Source organism: Phoenix dactylifera, chromosome 13, assembly GCF_051530095.1.
Source record: "Phoenix dactylifera cultivar Ajwa chromosome 13, Ajwa_hap1_PhDact_Kaust_v1.1, whole genome shotgun sequence".
Lineage (NCBI taxonomy): Eukaryota > Viridiplantae > Streptophyta > Magnoliopsida > Arecales > Arecaceae > Phoenix > Phoenix dactylifera.
Window position 1 is genome coordinate 24373498 of NC_143202.1, and position 21958 is coordinate 24395455.

The 21958-nt window shown below is 38.2% G+C and overlaps 3 protein-coding genes across 8 annotated transcripts; 2 read left to right on the forward strand and 1 right to left on the reverse strand.

The window, feature by feature from the left end:
* The first annotated feature begins 1900 nt into the window (after nucleotides 1–1900).
* Nucleotides 1901–7859, forward strand: LOC103701606 (NAD(P)-binding Rossmann-fold superfamily protein). 2 transcript variants are annotated; one of them, XM_026802432.4, is made up of 5 exons: nucleotides 1901–2580; nucleotides 4687–4761; nucleotides 5300–5462; nucleotides 5548–5734; nucleotides 7534–7859. In XM_026802432.4, exons 1-5 carry the CDS (start codon nucleotides 1954–1956, stop codon nucleotides 7694–7696), a joined length of 1215 nt encoding a protein of 404 aa, XP_026658233.3. In that variant the 5' UTR covers nucleotides 1901–1953; the 3' UTR covers nucleotides 7697–7859. The 2 variants fall into 2 exon arrangements, with proteins under 2 accessions (XP_026658233.3, XP_008781962.4); XM_008783740.6 differs by lacking the exon at nucleotides 4687–4761 and having other exon boundaries at nucleotides 1906–2580.
* Nucleotides 7860–8012: 153 nt separating this feature from the next.
* On the forward strand, nucleotides 8013–18761 carry LOC103701607 (uncharacterized). Of its 4 annotated transcripts, none has more exons than XM_026802433.3 (5): nucleotides 8013–8694; nucleotides 8794–9046; nucleotides 9895–10053; nucleotides 10153–10299; nucleotides 17724–18761. In XM_026802433.3, exons 1-5 carry the CDS (start codon nucleotides 8651–8653, stop codon nucleotides 17745–17747), a joined length of 627 nt encoding a protein of 208 aa, XP_026658234.2. In that variant the 5' UTR covers nucleotides 8013–8650; the 3' UTR covers nucleotides 17748–18761. The 4 variants fall into 4 exon arrangements, with proteins under 4 accessions (XP_026658234.2, XP_038986751.2, XP_088565692.1 ...); XM_039130823.3 differs by lacking the exon at nucleotides 17724–18761 and adding an exon at nucleotides 12225–12357; XM_088709566.1 differs by lacking the exon at nucleotides 17724–18761 and adding an exon at nucleotides 11060–11686.
* Nucleotides 12638–18889, reverse strand: LOC103701608 (E3 ubiquitin-protein ligase CHIP-like). Of its 2 annotated transcripts, XR_003384592.3 has the most exons (9): nucleotides 18756–18889; nucleotides 16700–16767; nucleotides 16538–16601; nucleotides 15697–15768; nucleotides 14365–14498; nucleotides 14089–14242; nucleotides 13901–14011; nucleotides 13601–13810; nucleotides 12638–12978 (listed from the first exon to the last, which is right to left on the reverse strand). XR_003384592.3 is itself a non-coding variant. In XM_008783744.6 (8 exons), the coding sequence occupies exons 1-8, from the start codon at nucleotides 18870–18872 to the stop codon at nucleotides 13685–13687; spliced, it is 846 nt and encodes a 281-aa protein (XP_008781966.2). In that variant the 5' UTR covers nucleotides 18873–18889; the 3' UTR covers nucleotides 13265–13684. The 2 variants fall into 2 exon arrangements, 1 of the variants encoding a protein (XP_008781966.2); XM_008783744.6 differs by lacking the exon at nucleotides 12638–12978 and having other exon boundaries at nucleotides 13265–13810.
* Nucleotides 18890–21958: the final 3069 nt, after the last annotated feature.

The following is a 21958-nucleotide window of genomic DNA, read 5'->3' on the forward strand; positions in this document are numbered from 1 at the left end:
ATAAGGGATACATATTAAAATCTACCTACTTTGATGCTCAAGATGTACCTGGTTCTCTCAAACTTTCTCGCTATGTGTGTAGACTACATCAACTCGGGGTAATGTGCATCTCAATGAAGTTGAGTGCAAGTTAAGAGCTGTGTGGGAGGGATTGGTTTATGCCCACTAGTTTATGCTATTTAAGTCGACACTTCCATGATACTGTAATGATTGAAGCTTGTAGTTATATATACTTAAGGACTTTGTAAAGCAGCCATTACAAAAAAAAAAAAAAAAAATCATATATCTAATTACTAATATAAATATAATATAGATTACTAATAAGAATAAAATCTAGATACTAATCTAATAATAATAATAACTTAAGGGAGAGAACTGGATTTGGCTACATTCAATGACCACCGCTCAGATTTGCTTAAGTTTATATTGAATAATGAGGGTCCTACATTAATGATCTAGATTATTGGATATGATCTACTACCTCTAAACTACTTATACACCAAAAATTAAATAATTTTTAGACTCCTAGGCTATGATCAATATATATATATAGTTTAATTTTATTTAGATTGTCAAATTTTTTTGACCATTTGATGTATAAGATAGAAGTCTTTAAATCACATAATTTTTAATGAGTAAGTACTTTAAGATGATAGATCACATTCAATGCTCGGATTATTAATATGGGACCTCTATGTCCAATATAGATCTAACCAAATCCAAATGGAGATCCACTCAAGTATAGCCAAATCTCTCTCTCTCTCTCTCTCTCTCTCTCTCTCTCTCTCTCTCTATATATATATATATATATATATATATATATATATATATATATATATATATATATATATATATCAATGTCCGGATGACTCATACTCTAAATGCCCAGATCATTGAATAAAGTAGACTTTCTTATCAAGAGGGCCGGGCTGAGTACAAGTCGGGCTTAGCCCCATGCATAATGAAAATTATGCCAAGCCCGAGCTTGGTAGCTTCAGACGTCGGGTCGAGCCTTAGGACTTTTGGATTGCAACAATGGTAAGATAAGGAGGGGATGATATGGTGGTGGTGAGAGGGTAAGGAGGAGATCATGCGATAGCGGCAAGAGGCGGAGCAAACGATGCAATCGCGGCAAGAGGAAGCGTGGATGATGCAACAAGGAGGCATGGTGAGTTGAGGAGGGCATGGCATTAGGGATTTAAGAGTTGTAGGTTAGGGATATAATTTTGTAAGACTCTAAGGATATTTAAAAAATGTCACATATATTTTCGACTCATTTGGTTTGCGGAAAAAAAAAATTTTTTACTAAAATATTTTTTTTGGAAAGCTGATTTCTGAAAAAATGATGCATAAGAAAATAAGTTTGGTATGTTTAGTTGACCATAAAAAAGTGACACATTCCATAGTGGTTAATGTTTAGTTGAGCATCTTCTTTTCTAAAAAAGTTATGTGAAATAATTATTATATCTTTAATAAAGGAAACGACCTTATTCATGTATTTTGATGACTTAAGAGTGGTTTTAGAAGAAAAAAAAAAATCTAATTCCCAACCAGTGGGAACGTAGCTTTTCCATATCCTTCATGGACTTCTCTTTTCTATAAGTTTTTCTTCATTTTTTTGTTGATCACACTTTTTTCTCTCTTTTTTTCACGAAATATGCAAATCCTTTATATATAGTATCTTTATTAATTTCAATAACATGCCTGAGCTTGGCCCGTTTGAAGAATGAGCTGCCATTTCTGGCCCGATCCGGCCCAATAGGCTGGAAAAGGCAAGTCCAGATCTATCTAAAACGCGTTGGGCTCGGGTAGGGCATCCGGCTTTTGAGCAGGCCCAGAATAAAGAGCCGGCCCGGAATGATAAATCTACGTGGCATTCCATATTATTCCACGTAGGACCATCACACAAGGTCACCCGGAGAACTCGTGGGGTGGCTGACCGGAGCTTTAAAGATGCTTCGCTCTAATGGTCTCGCAATCAGCTGCGAACTCCAACCGCCTTTCATTTCCCCCCAAACGCCCCACAAAATCACCACGGAGCTTAGAGCGAGAATCGACACAATGGCAGGAACGACGGCGGCGGCGGCGGCGGCGACGGAGGAGCGGCGTGTGTGCGTCACCGGCGGCAACGGCTTCATTGGCAGTTGGCTGGTCCGCGCCCTCCTCGAGAAGGGTTACGCCGTCACCGCCACCATCCAGCCTGGCGCCGATGCCGCCCACCTGCGCTCCCTCCCAGGCGGCGGCGGCGACCCCTCGCGTCTCCTCCTCATCCACGAGGCCGACCTCCTCGACGCCCCAGCCCTCGCCGCCGCCGTCGCCGGCTGCCGCGCCGGCGTCTTCCACGTGGCGTCCCCCTGCACCCTCGAGGACCCGGCGGACCCTCAGCGGGAGCTCGTTCTGCCGGCGGTGCAGGGGACGCTCAACGTGCTGGAGGCGGCGCGTGCGGCCGGAGTCCGGCGGGTGGTGATCACCTCCTCGATCTCCGCCATGGTTCCCAATCCCCGCTGGGCCCGGGACCATCCGGGGCGGCCGGTCGACGAGGAGTGCTGGACCGATCTCGATTACTGTAAGGCTCGCAAGGTGAGGTTTTTCTCTGTCCTCTCTTCCCTCCCAAAATTTCCAGGGTTAGGGTTTCTCTCTTGTAGAAGCCGGAGAGGCTTGTTTCTTTAATGCGCTTAATGATGTTAGTCTGGTTCCTTTGCTGGGTGTAAGTGGATAGATCTGGTCACCGCTTAAATGGGAGAAGCATAGGGTTACCAGATTTTTATAATTGATCATCGGTTGTCCACACTGACTATATTATAAACTGGCTGATCGTGCATGATTAGGTTTATTTTTTTCTCGAATTCTTAGTTGTCTAAGAATGACCACAAATGGCTGAAGTAATCGATAACAATTCCATATGTTAGACTGCTGTTTGAACAATTACTGCCATGGTTGCCATAGTTGATTACTTATCATTATGTTTAGATAAAATTGCTTGTGCTTGGTAATGGCTGCCGAAGTTTGATTATAGGAGGCTTGCTTTGAGGGTGGTTCTTAAAATTATATGTGACTAGTTAGATGGTTTAGTTTGCTGGTATATATGATCATGTGTGTTATGGACTATGGTGAATCATGATCTCACCATGTTTGGTAATAATTAACCATCTTTCGCCTATTTGGATGTCCAATAAGACAAGTAAGAATCCAATGCTTTTAACTTCATGATGGTGGCATTAAGTCCTTAACTATAATAAATCACAGATGACCGGATGACCATTTTTTATTTTTTGATGAAAGTTTAGACCAGATTCTGAGTGTACTTATCATGTTCGGTTTTTCAGTGGAAGATGCTTGGAATGGAGTATGCCTGAATGTAAAATTGAGACCTAGAAATTGACATTCTTGGCAAATTATGTTATAACATCCAGAGCATATTACCCAGCGAAATCTTTGCATATAATGTGCAAATAGAACTCCACAGCTTTACAACTGTACTGAAGAAGAACATCAGGGTGCTTCTGTCATGTTGTTCAAAATTTCACCTACATGTGTAAAGTTCCTCGTGTAGGATAACATGGAGATCCTACATGATTCATGAATTGGAAGGGACAGTCATCTAACACAAAGAGACTTGTTCTCATATAAATATTCTTAGCTCTGGCACCTGATTTCGAGTAGAGAGTTTTGTTCTATTCAAGAAAAAGGTAATGTATTAGCTCTATCTGTATAAAAGATTGCATGTTCCCAATCACAGTGTTAATAAACAGTTCTGGTATTAAAAACCCTTAACTAGAGAGATTGATAATTCTTAGTGTTAAAACCAAGATAATAGGTAATTTCTACTTGTAAAAAGTTAAATTATCAAAAATAAAGTACCAAATCCAGCTTAAAAGAAATGAAATTCTTCAAATGGTGTTCTCATAAAAGGAAATCATTTTAACATGTGAATACATGAATGTACTGAAATATGTACATATTACGGGGGTAGGAGGAAGGTAGATATCAAGAAAGTGATAATGAAATAACTATAAGTGGTGCTGGTAAAGAATGTCTCGCTGGTGAATCAGGAAGAAATGAAATGGTAGAGTAATAGGATACTGTTGTTTAGATAGTATGAGCTTACCTCTTCCTTTATAATAGAAAAAAAAGAAATTGATTTGAAACCATGTTTATAAGTAAGAGAGACAAATATACGTTCACCAAGCATGTTAAGAAAAACTAACATGTTCAAGCGCATTTTTATTTAGAAGAATTATATTTTTCTTGAGAGAAATACATGTTTCTTAATAATTCTTCTCAAAACCAAAAACTAGACAAAACAGCAATACATATATCACAATTTTTTTAAGATGATAATGCTTTAATTTGGGAGAACAAAATATTTGCAAGATGGCAACAGCTAGAGACCCTAATCTTATTAATATGATGTCTAGGCTTGATGTCAGCAATAAGGAATGCAGAACCAAGATTTCAATGATGTCTATATCCCCAAATAATGGAACCCCACTGAACCTTTTATTTTCTGTCGTAATGGAAATAATATCCATTATTAAAATGTGAAAAAAGTATTTTCTGCTCAAATCATTGTTCACCAAATAAAAAAAATATTTACATTTCGTGTGCAGGTTTAATTTAAAAATGCATTATTTTGCTGAACAGTGAAAATTGAAATTGATAATTGGTACCACTGCGATGGACTAGGTATGTATGTCCGGTGTTGTGGATCTATCACACGGACTCTCTTTTATCTGGTACAGTACTGCCGGGGAGGACCAGGTCTGTAATCCTTGCTGCCAAAAGATAATCCAACCTTTAGGATAAAAACAAAACTGGAGAGACACTGCATGCTATAAGTTCTAGTTTTCATCAACTTTACATTTGTGTCTTAGGATATTTAGAGGAATTTCGGGATGATTTTAATTTTTACATGCATCTCTATTAAAATTGTGGTGATTTATCTTTAGAACTCTAGTTTCATCATCTATATAGAATTCCAAAAATGTTAGAGGTATGATCTTGCTAAGACATATTTCTAATTCTGTTATTACTAACAGGAAGAAATATATTTAGAGTCTTAGATGTGCCAATCCCGTAAAAGACCAAGAAATCTAATCATGCTCAAAATGATCAATGATCAATTCCTACAATCTTCAAATACGCTTATCTATGATTTTTATTGAATTTATTGTCACTAGTTCTAGCACGTTGTGTTCAAGCAAATATGAAATTTGAAAACTCCATAATCATGATGTTAATGTTCTTCCCTCAAATTTAGGTACTATTTTTATACTGGTTAAATTGATTTTTCCCCTAGAAATGGTACCCAGTGTCCAAGACGATGGCAGAGAAAGCAGCTTGGGAATACGCAGAAAAGCACAAGTTGGATGTAGTGACCATCAACCCATCCACATGCCTTGGTCCCCTCTTGCAGCCTGGTCTCAATGCCAGCTCCGCTGTCCTCCAACAACTCTTACAAGGTTCACATAATTAACATTTAAATTATAACTCTTTGTTTTTGTTACATGCATACGTACATTGTGATCATGTTATTTTGTTAAACAGGATCAAAAGACACTCATGAGTATCACTGGCTGGGCTGTGTGCATGTGTGTGATGTTGCTGCTGCTCAGGTCTTGCTCTTAGAGACGCCTAATGCATCTGGGAGGTACCTATGCACAAATGGAATATATCAGTTCAAGGACTTTGCCGAAACTGTCGCTAAGCTTTGCCCTGGGTACAACGTAGAAAGGTAACTAGCTTTGACTAGCTTGTCTTTCTTAAACCACAGTATCTTCCATTGATGTAGTAGGTATTAGAAAATATGAAAAAGGTCAAATTATAGTATTCTAATGCAGGAGGATTGCAAAACCTCACTTGCTACTCGATTCTAATGGAGTGTAGTTCCTAATTTGTGTTTTAAAATTATTAAATAGATCTGCATCATTATAGTAGTACACAATTTTTATCTGAAAATAGCACATTTGTAGTCATGATTATCGTTATTGCATGGGGCAAATAAATCTTACCCTGCTTTAATTCCTTTCTCTGATTTTTTTTTTTTTTAACAAAAGGCTTATCATGGTCTTGTAGCAGCCAGCCTGGAGCTGCTAATAGTAAGCTACAGTAGTGCAGCAGTAATCCTAGGGGAGTTGTGAAAATGGAGAGATGGTATTCTTTTCCTCTGTCAGAACATTCTGGTCTGACAGGAACTTTCCAGTAAGAAGATTGTAATCTTATGCAAGATTGGGGATCATTTTTAAATTGCAATATGCTTAAAGATTCATGTGAAGACACCTTAGTTAGTTTGGAATGAGGACTTGGATAGCTTTGGCCGGTATAAGTACAAGGTCCAGTTATCCATTTCCACCCGTCAAGACATTGGCTTGAACCCTCCAATGGCAAGGAACGGTAATATTGCTCTATTATGATCTGAGTGCAGCAGAGTTGAAATATGGAAATACCCTCTCCACATGCAAGGGTAAGATTACTTACATCTAACTCTCCTCAGACCTGCAGTAGCAGGGCCTCATGCACTGGGATGCCTCTACAGTGGCATGCAAAAAATTCTGCTTATCATATCTGTTGTCCCCTTGCCCCTTTATGATTGTCCATGTTTTTAGCCAGAATGGTGGGCATCCATTCTGAACTTTGGCTAGTTCTCGGGGTTAAGGAAAGCAAGTGACAGATAAGGGTGACATTCTTCTTTGATGGGGCCACAGTTAGTTATATCTGAGAGAATAAAGACATCTATGTTTTGCTTAGATATTGCTCATGGTCCACAAGCTTCTTTTTATCCATTTATTGTCTATTTTTTGAGGATGACCATATGCTTTGATCGCAGATGTCATTTTGAAGTAAAATTTCTTCTTTGTTGCATAATGAGATCTCACTGTTACACTTCAACATGTTTCCACTTATCTTGCCTAGTCAGTTAAGTACTAGGATTTTCAGCCTTGACCTTAGAGAGTGAAATCCTTCTGATCTTGTCCCAAGTTATTGGTTTTTCCTTCTATTTTTCTGCTTTTATAAATCCAAAATGAGAAGTTGCAGCGATAAGAGCAACAGCAGCTGACATTACTTTAATTAGATCTCACATTGAAATTTTACCCACATTGATGTTGAGGATGATACGCATCATTTATCATCTCTTATATAATTATATGTTATGCATCCTGCACTGGCATGTAATTGCCTCTGTTCCGTCTTTCGTGCTAATACTTTATCAAGATTTCTTGTTGTACTCTTTTTTAATGATCAGTCAAGATCTTAAATTGATCCTGATGTTTGTTTTTGCCCCTACAATTTGCTTTCGAGGCAACTGCATCCACCCTATCTGGCAACTTACGCACTTGAACTTGGCCTCATGTTTTATCTAAGAGCCATCTTGTCCTGTCCACAGTGCAATGTATGCAGCCTCTAAGATATTTTCTGGATTGTTTACCCTTCCATGCTTCAGCTAATTTTATACTTTCCACTCAGGAAGCATTGCTATCAGTTTGCATTATTTAGAAGATCTTTGTGTCAGTTGTTAACACCGATGTTAAACAGTTTTACTGAAGAAACTCAACCGGGACTTGTGGCATGCAAAGATGCAGCAAAGAAGCTGATTGATCTTGGCCTGGTCTTCAGGCCAAGAGAAGAAGCAATCAAGGACGCCGAGGCAAGCCTGAACGCGAAGGGCTTCCTGGGTCAGCATCAGCTACAAATTTAATACGAGTAATCTCTATATTAAGATTGAGATTCGCTATGTTTATCGGCTAATAAATCTTGTAATTATCCAATAAAGTCCTTTTCTTTGTGATATGTTTCCATCATGTCTCTAACCTCTATGTAAGAATCTGATACCTTCTCAATAACTTCTTTTCCACTGAACAGTGCTATCCTTTTTTCTGTGCTATGGAGATATATTCCATGTTTCATGTGCTGTAGAATGCCATAAATGTTTTATAAAGTGGGGTGGTCGCTCTATTATTGTAGATCACCAGTCCCATTAAAGCTCAATGTAATAGCTTTAGAAGTAAAAGCTTCCAAAGAGCATTGAACTTGGCATCCACTTTCTGGCTATCCTTTTACCAATCACTTCCCCACAAGAAACCACATTTTAAAAGAAATGCATGGTAGATCCCACCCATCATCAAAATCCTCCAACATATTTTTAAGTGATGGGGTATTGGATATGGGTGAGTAGTGAAGGAAACACGCACTGACATGGGTGGATGAGCTGTGGGGCCCGATGATTGTGGGTCCCTGCTGACATGGCAGCATCAGAAGCCACTATGTGCTAGGGTCATATGCCTGTTCTGAGGTGGCTTTGTGCCCCTCAAAGCAGGCAAACGTCTAAAAAAAACATGAGCTATGCCCCTTTGGCATGGCTCTCAGTTCATCCTCCTGCTCTCCATCCCATTCTTTTCTTCCGGTTCTCATCAACACCATGTGCTTCAACTCCCCCACCCTTTGCCCTCCTCTTCTTTAAAGAAAAGAATCTTGCTTTACTGTGTGAGTGAGAGAGAGCACATGCAAGTCCAATCATGGAGGTTCTTCTACTGGCATTGCATGTGACTCAATCACTGCAAGCCACTCCCACCCCCTTCTTTGCCTCCACCTCTTCCCTTTCAAATTCCCCATATATCAACCACTCTCTTAACCCTCTTAAACCAATGACACAATGAGCACTTCCTCAGCTACTACGACTGCAACTTCTCGCTCTTGGTAACAATCTAGAACTCTTTCCTTATGAGATGTACTGTTCCTTTCTACTCCATATCTTGCATTTCTCTTCTCCTTTATTGCTACTTGCTTTGTTTGAAGGTCTGTTAGTGAGGATTCATTGAGAAGGTATGTATCGTACGCAAGCGAGAGCTGCATTCAGGAGCTGCTATCTGCATCAGACTCAAGCCGGGCCGAAGGTGGTGATGGATGGAAAGTGTTGGCATTTGAAAATGGTGTTGAGATATCGAAGCGGTGCTCAGGCTCACCGCATGTCTTCCGTAGCAGGTGGCTGCTCCGTTCAGTCTCGCCGCAGCAGTTCATCACCGTCGCCACTGCTATTGACGCTGCTAAGGTGATTCAAACACTTGGTTGTGTTTTCTAATGCTTTTTATGAAGGCTTAATTACTGAAAAAATTCTGTAGTTAAGCATGTTTTTTGATTTTAACATATCGTTCCAATTTTTGCTATTGAGTATGGGTAGATTATAAAGTGTTGCAATGTTGGCATGTCATCAACCAGCATATAATTTTGCCATTAAAGTACTTCCACAGAAATGACATAGAAAATAACAATAATAAGATGAAAATGATGTAGAATAAACCAAGTTAAATTGGAAATGAAAGGCTTTTCTCCACTGTCTTCCTTCTACCCAAACCCTTCCCCTCCTCCTCGTCCATCCCCTCCCAACTCCCTCTACCTCCGCCTTCCCCTTCCTTTAACTCCCTTTCCATCTCCCCCTCCCTATATATATATATATATATATATCTGTATCTTCCATTGCATGTTTCTGACCGTTTCCTCCTTTAATTTTTCTTTACTCTTTTTTTAAGCTGCCTCCACTTTTTTATTGATTCCAAAATTATACTTTGCTAAATGCCAAAACTATCTCCTTGTTTACCATATTACCATTTAGAATCATCACTAGCATACTGCTTCCAGTCATTGAGATATACAGTAGTTTAAAAAAACGGCATAAATATTCATGTTATGTTTAGTTGTTAGACTCAAATGAAGAATGGTTTGATATTTCAAGTCAAACATGCTTGTTATATTCATACCTTTTTCTTTTTGTTACTTTCATAACTGCATTCTAAAATCCTAACTTATCAGTAGAGAAATTCATCTAAAACATATTTATTCATCCAAGGTGGCATTGCTTGGAGCATTTATATTAACATAACGTCTATATTTCTGCACCAGCAATGGGATCCCGATCTAGTGGAAGCCAAATATATAAAGGACCTTAACGATAATCTCAGCATTATTCGCCTAAGGTTTGGTGATGCCTCGAAACCACTCTTCAAGAACAGAGAATTTATAGTTTACGAGCGACGGGAGACAATGGATGATGGAACTCTTGTAAGTACACTCTTAAAACTTCCCAATGCCAAAACCAATGTTCTTTCTTATTGCCTAGCTCCATGTAAGTAAATAAGAAACCAGTTGGTTTTGGTTTAGGTGGTTGCTGTGGCATCTCTACCGAAGGAGATCGCTGCAGGATTGCAGCCTAAGAAGAACAATTCCATTAGAGGGCTATTGCTGCAGTCTGGATGGGTGGTTGAGAAGCTTGAGGATGACTCCTGCATGGTGACTTACGTCGTTCAGGTAACAATATTTTTTATAGCGTTTCTCATGCAATGAAGTGTTTTCTAAGAAACCGATTGAGTTAACAAAACGATGTAAAAGGCTTGAAATAGGAAACATCCAAAAATACAATACAAACTATTGGTAAGCAAGAAATAAGCATATCCATTTTACTCTGCTAGCACCTGTATTATCTGTCAGGGTCTCATACATATGGTAGTAGGGAGAGAGTAACATGGAGGTTACTTCGCATATAATATTCGTATATAATACATGTGCCGATGGTTATTTATTTGTTTTTTTATTTGTTTATAAAGTGTAGTTTCCAATTTTCCTAAAATTAAGCAGTATTTTTTTGTATTTTGCAATCTTTCCTGTTCAAAATGGCTTTCTGCATACACAAGCATGCACATGTGCGCACATGCATAATCCATAGTAATAACTACATTCATTCATGGATTTATGCACAATGCATTTGTATGTGCATGCACACATATATTCGCCGTATACACGGAAACACACACACAAAAACACAAACACAAAGCCCAACCTATCTTGGTCAAATTTGGGAATTAGAATTTTGAATAGAACCCCACAAGTTAAAACAGGTCTATAATTTAGATCTATCAGGTTAAACTTGGGTGCAATCCCACTGGGCCTCTTCTGCATGGATAGAAATATGTTAGTGAGAATTATACTCTCACTTTTAAATGTCATGTAACATGTTTAACCTTGCAAACAACATATATGACATATTATGACAAAATTATGCATTTTGCAGTTAGGATATGTGGGTGGTTTAAAAAATTTGCAGCATTTGATATTCCCCTAGGTCAATCTACTTGGTCAGTTGGATCGCAAAATCTGCATCACAAATAGGGTTAGACTCGTCGTCGAGGTCGGCCCTGTTGAATTTTATTTGGCTGGACTGTATTCCAAAGTAGTGTAAGTTTTAGGTACTTAGATGTCTTTGGATCGGGCCTGGTCTCTGTGAAACCATTCATGGGTCAGGTTCAGGACAGACCTGACTCCAGCTGCAATATCTAGTCATATTTCCCACTTCCATCTCAAGTTTCATTTTGTTCATATTATCACGACTGCCGTGCGATGTTGATGAGGAGCTGCTTCTCCTCCTAGTTTGTGGAGAAAGAAGTCTCATCTTTTTTTTTTTCGGTTGTTGTTATGTTGCAGTTAGATCCGGCTGGATGGTTGCCCAAATGTTTTGTAAACAAACTCAACACGAAGCTGGTTATGATCATCGAAAATCTTAAAAAATTAGCTCAAACATGTCCTATGAATGGTGCGATGTGATTACGTTACTAGAGAAGAAAAAAGGTGCAACGATAATATATGTGTAACTAAATATACATATAAGATGGTAATGAAAACAGCTTATTTCTTCGTCTCATACTCGTATTTTACCCTTTTTTATTATCCAAGAAATGAATCAGTGATATACAGAGGTTATTCTGGAAACGAATTCTCATCCTCAGCTGTTATCTAAAATGTACTTTTCATATAAGATGATAACTGTACAAGCACCCTTGAAGCCATTACAATGGCCTTTTTTTATTAAAAATCCTTTTTCGGACAATGTATGTCAACAGCAAAAGACCAGATCAGTTGCGGTCTAGGGCAACTGACTCTAGGAAAATTATATCACCAACTACTGTAACTCCTAGTTAATGACACTTTAAAACGAACATACTTTAATTCTTTTCTTTTTCAAAATAAAAACTCTCACTTTCAAATAAATGTAAATTCAGTCGATTTTCAGATGAATCAGTGATAAATTTATGGACCTATCTCATCCTCAGCTGATTTGCAGTCTAATTGCATCTCATTATCCTAATACAGTTGATTGTCTCAACAAGTCTCAATGAACTGTCATCAATATATGTAACTCAATCATTGCAGCTAATTTGTCATTCTCCTGAGCGTTCCAGATTCAGAGTTGAATTCACACAACGAGGTTGGCATCGCCATCTGCAACCTCTTCTTCCAAAAAGTGAAAACAGTTTAAAATACCAATAATCACAATGATTTGGTACCCAATACAAGGAATCCTCTTGGTACCTGGACAGCAAAACAGAGGTGATTTATTATTTCTTTATATGATACCGATGTAGGGGGAATAACAATACCGGTATCTTACTAGTACGATCCAAGTGACCAGTATGGACTAGCGGGCACCAATATTTAAATCCTTGAATGAGCATATGATAATGAAGAATACACCATTTCAATCACTTATGTGAATGAAGAGCAGTTTTTTTATGCATTCTAGATCCTGCTGAGATAGGCCTTTAAGATTCATCCTCCTTAATTATCCAATCCACATACCCATCCATATTGCAAGTTTATAAAGGATATGTTTGCATGATTATTGTCAATGATCCGCTGCACGCTTATTGTCCTATGGTATCAAATATCCATAGTCCATGTCTCTCTTTCCCTAAACCAACCAAACCCTAGTTCCTCAGATATCTCAACTAGGTTCTGATATTTCAGGAAACTACCTTGGTTGTTGGTCCTACAATGCCTTCTTGAAGTTGTTGATTTTGGATGCCTGTAATTCCAATATCATTCTGCAGTACCGTGGTGCTCAAATGCAAAGGCTGGAGATGATGGAGGGCAGAGTAAACTTCAACATTCTTATCCCAACTCATACTGTCTGAGAACTTTGTCTTGCTGCAAACCCTACAATCAAAAATTTGCATGTCAGAAAAATCACCTATTACATGAACAATGCAGGAAATAAGACACGGACACCTTGTTACCTTACCATTTCAAAATTATGCTCAACTTTCTTAGAGTGAAGAGTCATGGAAACCTTATTTTGCTTAAAAAGAAAAAAAAAAGAAAAAAAAAAAGGAAAGAGGGGGGGAGGCGTGGGGGTGTTTACATAGGCCCAAAAGATAATACCTTTACAACTAGTCCATTGAAACAATAAACAAAACATGTTCCAGTCCCACACTGCATATTCAAGACAATTTGAATGTTGGCATGCATATTCTGAAAAGGAATTTGGATTCCTTGTTGCACATTCCAGGCTGATTTTCCATTATTCTAAGATAACAGAATTCACTGAATTGGAAAGTGAAAAAGAAATTCCATCAATACAAACCACCCTTGGGCAACCTTTGCCACTGGCTGAATCAGTTTGCGTATTTTGATAAAATACTACAGACGAGTTTCCCAGACCACTACATCAATCAGACTCTACGCCAGAAACTAATAAATCTTTATACAACAAATCTCAGGAAATAAAGCTTTTCAATATAACGGCGGAAGGAATAATACAGAAAATAAAACACCTCACCACTGCTGAAGCCAATGACGGCATCAATAATACAAAAGGGATAAAATGATGTATATCAGTTTGGCTTGACAGCTCCAGACTGCATCAGCTCATCTTATAAGCCCAACCATGCTCATTCAGATACACTTGCACAGCTTGCTTGATGGCCAGATTTGGTACCAACTGGTGTTGATCGAGTGGTTCCCTTGTAACTGGGTCAAACTTGCCCACCTACAGTCGAGGCTTTGATGCATAAATATGCGGAAGGCAATAACATAAAAGTTAGACAATGGCAAATCTACAACAGGAAAAATGAAACACCTGATTAAGATGTTCAAGAAGCACTGCCCTTTCATAGGTAACACCACTTGGAGTGATAACAGGATCCCGGAAGATATCAAGTGTAATCTTACAGCACAGGTAGTCAGGCACCTATAATATCATGTATAGAAAATATTACTGGTCCAACGGATGATACATATGTAGGGATCATAAGAGTGAGTTCTCACTTGTGACAGTGTGTCAGCTTGTGCAGCTTTCCTAAAGATCTCCTGCAGGAATTCAAGTTGTACAGAGTGATCATGTGCAGCATCTTTAGAGGCATGTTCAGCTCGGGAATCATCAAGAAAGTGATACTCTGCCAAAGCTTTCTTACAGGTTTCCCTGATTTGTCAGTGCACGTTTTGGTGAGACTAAGTCTATAATAGGTCTTGATGCCCGTATTGCTTCATAAATTAAAGATAATAAATGGAAATGGAAACAACCAATGATAAGATGTCACCTACTTCAAGTTTTGCAGCCTCCATGCACGCTTGCTGGATGAATGTTCCCATTCCATGTATTTTGCTTTGGCAAGAGACTGCCAAATCTCCTCCACCATACAGCCCACAGGGTTTGTCCCTCTCCCAAGATCAAAAGCCTGTTTTAGGGGGTATAGGGACAAGTTAATTAAGATTCAAGAGTAGCTCAAAGATGACTAAAATATGATGCCACAGAACGCATTAAAGTTAAAACTAGGATGACACAACATCATTTGAACAAAACTAAACCCAATAGGACTTTGTGTATGGATATGCTGTCTTGAGATTGATAATTGGTCAATTTTAATGCAAAAAGATCAGAGTTTTAGTGTGATTTTACATTGGCATGACCCAAAAGGATTACAGTTTTTTTATCCTACAACTACAAATCCCATATCACAAAGCAGTAGTGACTATTAACTTTAATCAGCCCATCTAGCATCTCACCAGCCACTTCTCCAAGTGACAATAGAAAAGGTCTCCACTAAAGTCCAATGGTAAATATGAGGTTGTTTTTTTTATAAAAAAAAAGTAATTATTTAATGCAATGTTCGCTGAACTGGTATCGAGATCCATACCTGTCGGCGTCCGGTACGGGTCAGAACTGGTTCGAACCAGACGGAACCGTCCGATTCCGTCTGATTCTGGCTGGTTCCAGCCAGAGCCAATCAGGTTTCTACTGCCGAACTGACCCGGTCGGAGACCCAGTCGGCTCGGTTCAGCGTTTCTTGATTTAATGTGATCAAGTGTGAAGCATGGTAACAATACAATAATACACTAATACACTAATACAAATACAAATACACAATACAATAAATTGATCAACAAAATACAAATACACTAATATGGCATATCCTGTTTTTTTTTTTAAAGGAATGAAACTAGAGGAAGGACAATGAGTAATATATATAATATATCTAATAACTGGTAATACATTATAAATATAATTTTTTCAGTTTCTTACTACAGTTATAGGTTTCTCCACTTATTTCAGAAAGGTGCTCTTTCTTGTCATATGTGATATCATTTTCAAAAGGAGTAAGAATATGCAGCATGCATTAAATCAGTATTCAATATCTGTAAGATATAGACAAGGCTATTCTAAGGTAGCATCGTTGCTTCAAATGATATCAATTATCACAGGTACGTGAAGGACAAAAAAAAAAAGAAGCTTACAGAACCTTAGACACAAAGCCAACTTGATTGTCTGAGCCATGCAAAAGAAGAAAAAAAAATATTATGAACTTGACTCAAGAAATGTGATATAAATGTAGAATGGAGAGAGGATGGACTACAGTGGTTATTACAAGTACTAACCTTCTCCAATTCTTTGATTCCCCCAACATATTCTTGCCTTTCCAGTAATGCAAGGCCTAGCATATAGTGAGCCTTCAAATGTAACAGAGAAATTATGGTCAGTTATGTACACAAGGTGTAGCAAATCTTTTAAACAAATCAGGACATAAATATGGAAAAGAAATTGCAGCAGCATCCAAGAAACAACATTCTATCATATTCATTAAATTGGAAATAAAAAATATAGGTGACCACGAGTTGTGGTTCAATGGTTGTCAAAAGGACATGGCAGATGCTACATCGCAATATTTGCCACAGATGAGGCACAAAAAAAAGGGAACAAGGAGAAACTATACCTCATCCAGAGATTTGGATCCTACCATAATATGGTATAATAATATTAAAACATAGGAAAGTTACAGAACCGTACTGACTTATGATAGCCAAAGTTACATTATTACTATATTATTTCAATATTTCAAGATTTTAGCAATTTTCTTGTGCATCTTCATTTGATTAAAGTGCAAGTAACAGAATGGTTCTGGACCGGTATGGACCTGTTTGGGACCATTCGGCTTGTATACCAAACCAAATCTTAGTACCATACTAGTACCTTACCTTTGCAGCAAGGTAGGGTCGATACGGGTGGTACAGGTTGGTACAGCAGGCATCCAATTTACATTTGAGCAAAATAGGTAATGACTGAGCACAATTACAGCTAGTAGGGCACCAATCAATTGGGAACACTCAGACCATTGCAAAAATAAATAAATAAATAAATAATCAGGACCTGGAATCCACCTTTAAAATAAAAATTTAGCTTATCAACTAACATGCATATAAATAGTGAGGTTGCACCTACCTTAACAGAATCCTTGTCAAGCTCGAGAGCTTTTCTGCAATCCTCTTCAACTTTTGTCCACTCTCTACCAACGCAACAGGCAACATAATGCAAAACCCATCAAAATAATGAATAGAAATTATCGAAAAAGAAGAACAAGATATATATATTGCTTTTACAGACTTCCGCTTCTGATAGCAGAGTGCCCGGTTTGTCCGATACACCACGATGTTTGGGCACAAAGTAATTGCCTGAAAACCCAAATAATTGAATGAAGAAACAAAGAGATACCAAAGAAATAAAACAGGTTAGTAGGAATAAAGAAAGACAGAACCTTAGAAGGACTTTAGAAGAAGCAACATCAAGAACCCCAAGTGGGGAGAAAAATCGTATGGTAATAATCAAGACCAAGGTATCAGAAAGAAAAATGTGATTTGAGTTATAACCTAACAAGAATTCAAGGATTTGACTCCATTTGAGTTGGAGAGCGAACCAAGACATTTTGAATCAAATCAAAAGACCATAGTCAATTAAGAAACTAATCATTAGAATTTTAGAAGATGAAAGGAAAGAAGTGACCAAGGTTAACAGATTCCTCTGTGTTGGCGAAGATGACGGCTTCAATGCATTCTTTCTTGAAGAAGGCATTACCATCAAGCCTCTGAAGCTTAGCTTTCTCGATGGCACAGCACCAATGCCATCACCCTCCCCACCTTCTCTTTTCTCTCTTCCACTTTCTTTCTATGTATCTTGTTTAAATAACGAATTGATAAGACATTCGTAAGGTTTTTTTTGTTTCATGAGATTGTTAGAATAATTTGAATTATTACGTTAAATTAGCATTATTGTTGCTGTACCACTGCCTGAATTTTTGATATGTTAAATGTATTTAAAAAGGGTAGGTGTTGCATGGGATAAAACCCAAGGAATGTGCGGTTGTCTGCAACCTACCTGGCTCGTGCAATTAGATGGAGACATGACAATGATCATGCATACATGATATTTATAGAAAATCACTAAATTTCTAGATATTTATATATAAGTTATAAAAACAGAGGATGCAGACAACTAAATTTGTACATGCAATACGATGAACTTTCTTGTCTCTAGTCACTTTTCAAATAAATACTTTCATGTTTCAATCATTCATTCATTCAAGCACTATTAATTATCCTTATTGTCATTTACCTTTTCTTTTCAACTGCAGCTTTTCCTTCATTTCCTTATTTAGAAGAAGCCTTGCAGCTTGCCCATGTTTCCGGAGACTCCAAGGGAAGGTTCATGAACTTTTGAGTACTCATAGGGAGATTTGAAGGAAAGATTGCTTATCCAACAAAACATTAATGCTAATTATAACTAGTAAACTAAAGCCAGAAGAAACCAAGTTGGCTGCCCCAATCCCAATCCCTCCAGCAATCTAGACTTGCCTATCCCCATCTAGAATCATAGCATCGACTATTGATTAGTTGGCAGATGAATGGAATTGTCTAGGTAGTGCAACTTCTATTACTACAGGCACAAAACAAGAAACAAGGTTTGAGATCATAAAAACTTTAAAAGGTGAAGTGTTAACTAGCCTGATGGGGAACAGTTACATCTCTGCAACGAAATATCAATGAAATAAAACAGGGAACAAATAAACATCGAAACTTTGAAGGAAAACGAGATCAAGAACTCGATTTGGAAAGAAACATAGAATCTGGATGCTCGAGGCCATGATTTGAATCGTCGCCAGCCATGAAACGAAGGGATTGACTCCCTTTGACTTGACCCAAGGCCATCGAAATCGAATCAAAAGGCCGTTCAAGAGGAACCAAGAACTGGGTCATTGAAAACTGGAAGAGAGAAGTAAAGAAGCGGTTGGGGAATTGATGGACAATCTTGATGCTCGAGACTGTGATTTGAATCGTCACCTGCCAAGAAACAAAGGGATCGACTCCCTTTGACTTGACCCAAGGCCATCGAAATCGAATCAAAAGGCCGTTCGAGAGGAACCAAGAACTGGATCATTGAAAGCTGGAAGAGAGAAGGAAGAAGCGGTTGGGAATTGAGGGACAATCTTGATGCTCGAGACCGTGATTTGAATCGTCACCTGCCAAGAAACAAAGGGGTTGACTCCCTTTGACTTGACCCAAGGCCATCGAAATCGCATCAAAAGGCCGTTCGAGAGGAACCAAAAACTGGATCATTGAAAACTGGAAGAGTGAAGGAAAGAAGCGGTTGGGGAATTGAGGGATACCTCGGTGTAGGCGTCGATGGCGGCGCCGATGCGTTCTTTCTTGAAGAAGGCGTTGCCGTCGAGTCTCCGGAGCTCCGCTTGCTTGGCGACGCTCGCCGGCACCGGTCTCAGTTCCATCTCCCTTCTCCCTCTTCTCCTTATTTTTCTAATTTACTCGCCCTCTCCTCTTCTTCTTGGAGGGATAGTTGTCGAAATTTTTTGGGAAGTATTAACGGAACGAAGAAAAGAGGAGAGATGGAGAGGGAAAAGTATTCCCTCTTCTTACAAACCGAGCGAGGACGGTTTGAGTCATGTCCGGCACATATAAATAGAGAAAGGAGCACGTGCCATGCACGTGCTTGTTCATTAGAGATGACACCTTGATGAATGGCCATGATCCGTCATAGATTTGATAAATATGCTCCGCAATTATTTTTTATTTTGTATTTTCTTTGTTATTTTTGCATAAATAATATGAAGTACATTTAAAAAAGAAATACACATAGATGATCATGAAAAGAGAATCATAGGTTTCGTTCTAAAATTAAAAAAAGGTGCAAGGTCTACCTCGGAGCACATTCTGAATGGTATTATCTATTTTCTACTATATAATATATATATATATATATATATATAAAATAGAGATTAAACTGGTACAAAATGTTCTATTTACCATATAGATGTCGGTATTAATATCTTCAGCTATTATTAAAGTTTAATGTTTAATAATGTAATATTTATTAATAATGCTAATATTAATACCCTCGGTTACCATTAAAGTTCATTACTTAATATTTAATAAAAATTTAGCTATTAAATCTTTCTGATTATTATAATTTGTTACATTATAATATTGCATTTTAAGAGGGAAAAGGCCATTCTCTATGCATCATAGGGGATTGGTATTAATAATGCTGGTATTAATGAGAGGAGTTCTTGAGCAGAAGTTCAACTTGTGCAACATTTTTTGTTCACCATATGAACAGTGGTATTGACGATGAATGTTTCTATTTTGCTGTTATTAACGGTTAAAAAAATTTGGATATCTTATTATTTTATTATAGATATATACATATACTATTAAAATTTTGAATATTGATAGTGTATCATAATATTAATATCAAATTTTATTTTAGAAAATAAGTAGGCCCTTATATGTGTTATATTATTTTTTATTTATTTTATCAGTTCTATTATATTTATTTATTTTATTTTAGAAAATAATTAGGTCGTCATTAAAGTTTGTTGCTTAATATACAACAAATAGTAAGAATATTGTTGTTAATATGCTCCATTATCATTAAAGTTTATTGTTTAATATGGAACAAAAGTTTAGCTATTGAAACCTTCTATTATTGTAATTTATTTTATTATCATATTAAATTTCAAAAATAATTAAAAAAGAGGAAAAAATGTATGCTGCGTAATATGTAAGACCAATATTAATGATGTTGGTATTGATGACGAGAGTTCATGCATGGAGTCTTAGCTTGTATGTAGTTCTTCATTCGCCATATGAATGTTGGTACTAGTGACTAGAGTTTTTACCTGGGATGTTGGAAAATCTTCATATCTACATTACATGCACTCCTTTAAATTTACTTTAAAGATGAAAGCTTTATTTTTTTATAATAAAAAAAGATAAAAGCTTTATGCTTGGTATTACAATATTCTGAGAGCTAGAGCTTGATAAGCACCAAATAATCTTATTGATATAATTTATTTTATTGTTGTTGATTCATTTGTTTCCTACTACTCCTTAGCAGTTTATTCCCAATTAGTGTATTTCAACAATGAAAACAAAACCAGCTGCCTGTCTTCCTGTTTTGTCCCTGTGGTACAAAACTTCCATATGATTATGCTGCCAAATCAGTGTAGAAGCAGTGACCTCAGTAATGTCATTTGCAGCCATTTTTGCAGTACTTTGTGTGCATATCGATCCCTTTTAGGCATGAACATATATTCAGAAGCAAAACTTTATTTTTTTAATTACTGCTAACATATTTTTTTTCCCTTCATAAAATAAACTAGTATCAGGATGCATCTTCCCCTCTAAATTCAACAGTCCATTGCTCTTCTTCCTCCCCTTTAGCTGTATGATGGATAGACCTTTTTTTTTTCTTTCCGCTACAACGAGCATTCCATACATTGCGAACGCTCTAGGCAACTCTTCTTTTCTAATCCACAGAATACTTTCGGAGTGGCAGGCCACATAGGAAGCTACTCATTCTGTTAGCCTCTCTAAATATATGTTTAACTCAAAAGATCATTCCGTCACTCACCATCATCCAAATATTTCGAAATCGATGGTTTCTTTCTCCCCGCAACAACACCTTCTGGTTGCTGCCAAATTGGACCGGGTTGTACCTTTCGCGTGAACTAAAGATTCACTTAATCTTTCTGTAAATCTGCTGTTGGATTGTCCAATAGTTACTTCGAGATATGTGCAGATGGATGAATGGAAATGTTTGGAGTTCCTTGATCTGTGCATGGCGCGATCCGGCGGGCGACGCTACTTGTTTTTTTTTTTACTTAAAACGGGTGCTTCATACAGTGCATGTACGAATACACCCAATAAATTCAACATATAACACCTCGCGGAGTGCCAGTGGCAGCTCCCCCTTCCCTGACCAAAGGGTGTACCCTGAGTGGTGGGCCGCGTAGGCAGCCACCCAATCGATCGCCCTATTAGCTTCTCTAAATACATGCTTGGCCTAGAAGGCCCCCCATCTCTCATCATCATCCTTATGTCGCAGATCAAGAGGTGGTCCGTGCTCTCACCCCTTGACCCCCTCTGAATTCACCCGTTAACCATAGTCGAGTCGTCTTCCAGAATGATCGAACTGGCCTACAGCACCACCCGCGCATGTTGAAGACCCACCTAGGTAGCTCGCAGCTCTGCCCCCAGAACTGACGTGTCAAATAGCTAGCAGCCACCTGTTGCCACCATCCTAGAGTGCGGGCCCCGTATGACAAAGTCTGCACCGCCCCGCATACCGCCATTCAACACCGACCCATCGAAGTTGACCTTGAGGAAGTTCGGGGGTGGGGGCTTCCAGGTAAAAAATACCGTCTGAGGAGCTGTCCGGGCAGAGAGAGAACTACAGGTGTTCCGAGCTGTCAAAGATCTATCTGAGGAGGAGGTGGGCTTAGGCCCTGTTTGGGGGAGCTTTTGGAGGGCCAAAAAGCACTTTCTGGCCCTCCAAAAGTACTTTTAGGGAAAA

What these genes read in the sequence shown, in the direction of transcription:
- LOC103701607 (XM_008783741.4), top strand. Translation starts at nt 8,651, where the DNA reads ATGAGCACTTCCTCAGCTACTACGACTGCAACTTCTCGCTCTTG. An exon ending in ACTGCAACTTCTCGCTCTTG is followed by an intron (nt 8,695 to 8,793) that starts GTAACAATCTAG and finishes CTTTGTTTGAAG; the next exon opens with GTCTGTTAGTGAGGATTCAT. An exon ending in CTGCTATTGACGCTGCTAAG is followed by an intron (nt 9,047 to 9,894) that starts GTGATTCAAACA and finishes TTTCTGCACCAG; the next exon opens with CAATGGGATCCCGATCTAGT.
- LOC103701606 (XM_026802432.4), top strand. Translation starts at nt 1,954, where the DNA reads ATGCTTCGCTCTAATGGTCTCGCAATCAGCTGCGAACTCCAACCGCCT. An exon ending in CCTCCAACAACTCTTACAAG is followed by an intron (nt 5,463 to 5,547) that starts GTTCACATAATT and finishes TTTGTTAAACAG; the next exon opens with GATCAAAAGACACTCATGAG. An exon ending in CCTGGGTACAACGTAGAAAG is followed by an intron (nt 5,735 to 7,533) that starts GTAACTAGCTTT and finishes GATGTTAAACAG; the next exon opens with TTTTACTGAAGAAACTCAAC.
- LOC103701608 (XM_008783744.6), bottom strand. Translation starts at nt 18,872, where the DNA reads ATGGAACTGAGACCGGTGCCGGCGAGCGTCGCCAAGCAAGCGGAGCTC. An exon ending in CTCTGCTATCAGAAGCGGAA is followed by an intron (nt 16,602 to 16,699) that starts GTCTGTAAAAGC and finishes TTGCGTTGGTAG; the next exon opens with AGAGTGGACAAAAGTTGAAG. An exon ending in GAATCAAAGAATTGGAGAAG is followed by an intron (nt 14,499 to 15,696) that starts GTTAGTACTTGT and finishes CCCCTAAAACAG; the next exon opens with GCTTTTGATCTTGGGAGAGG.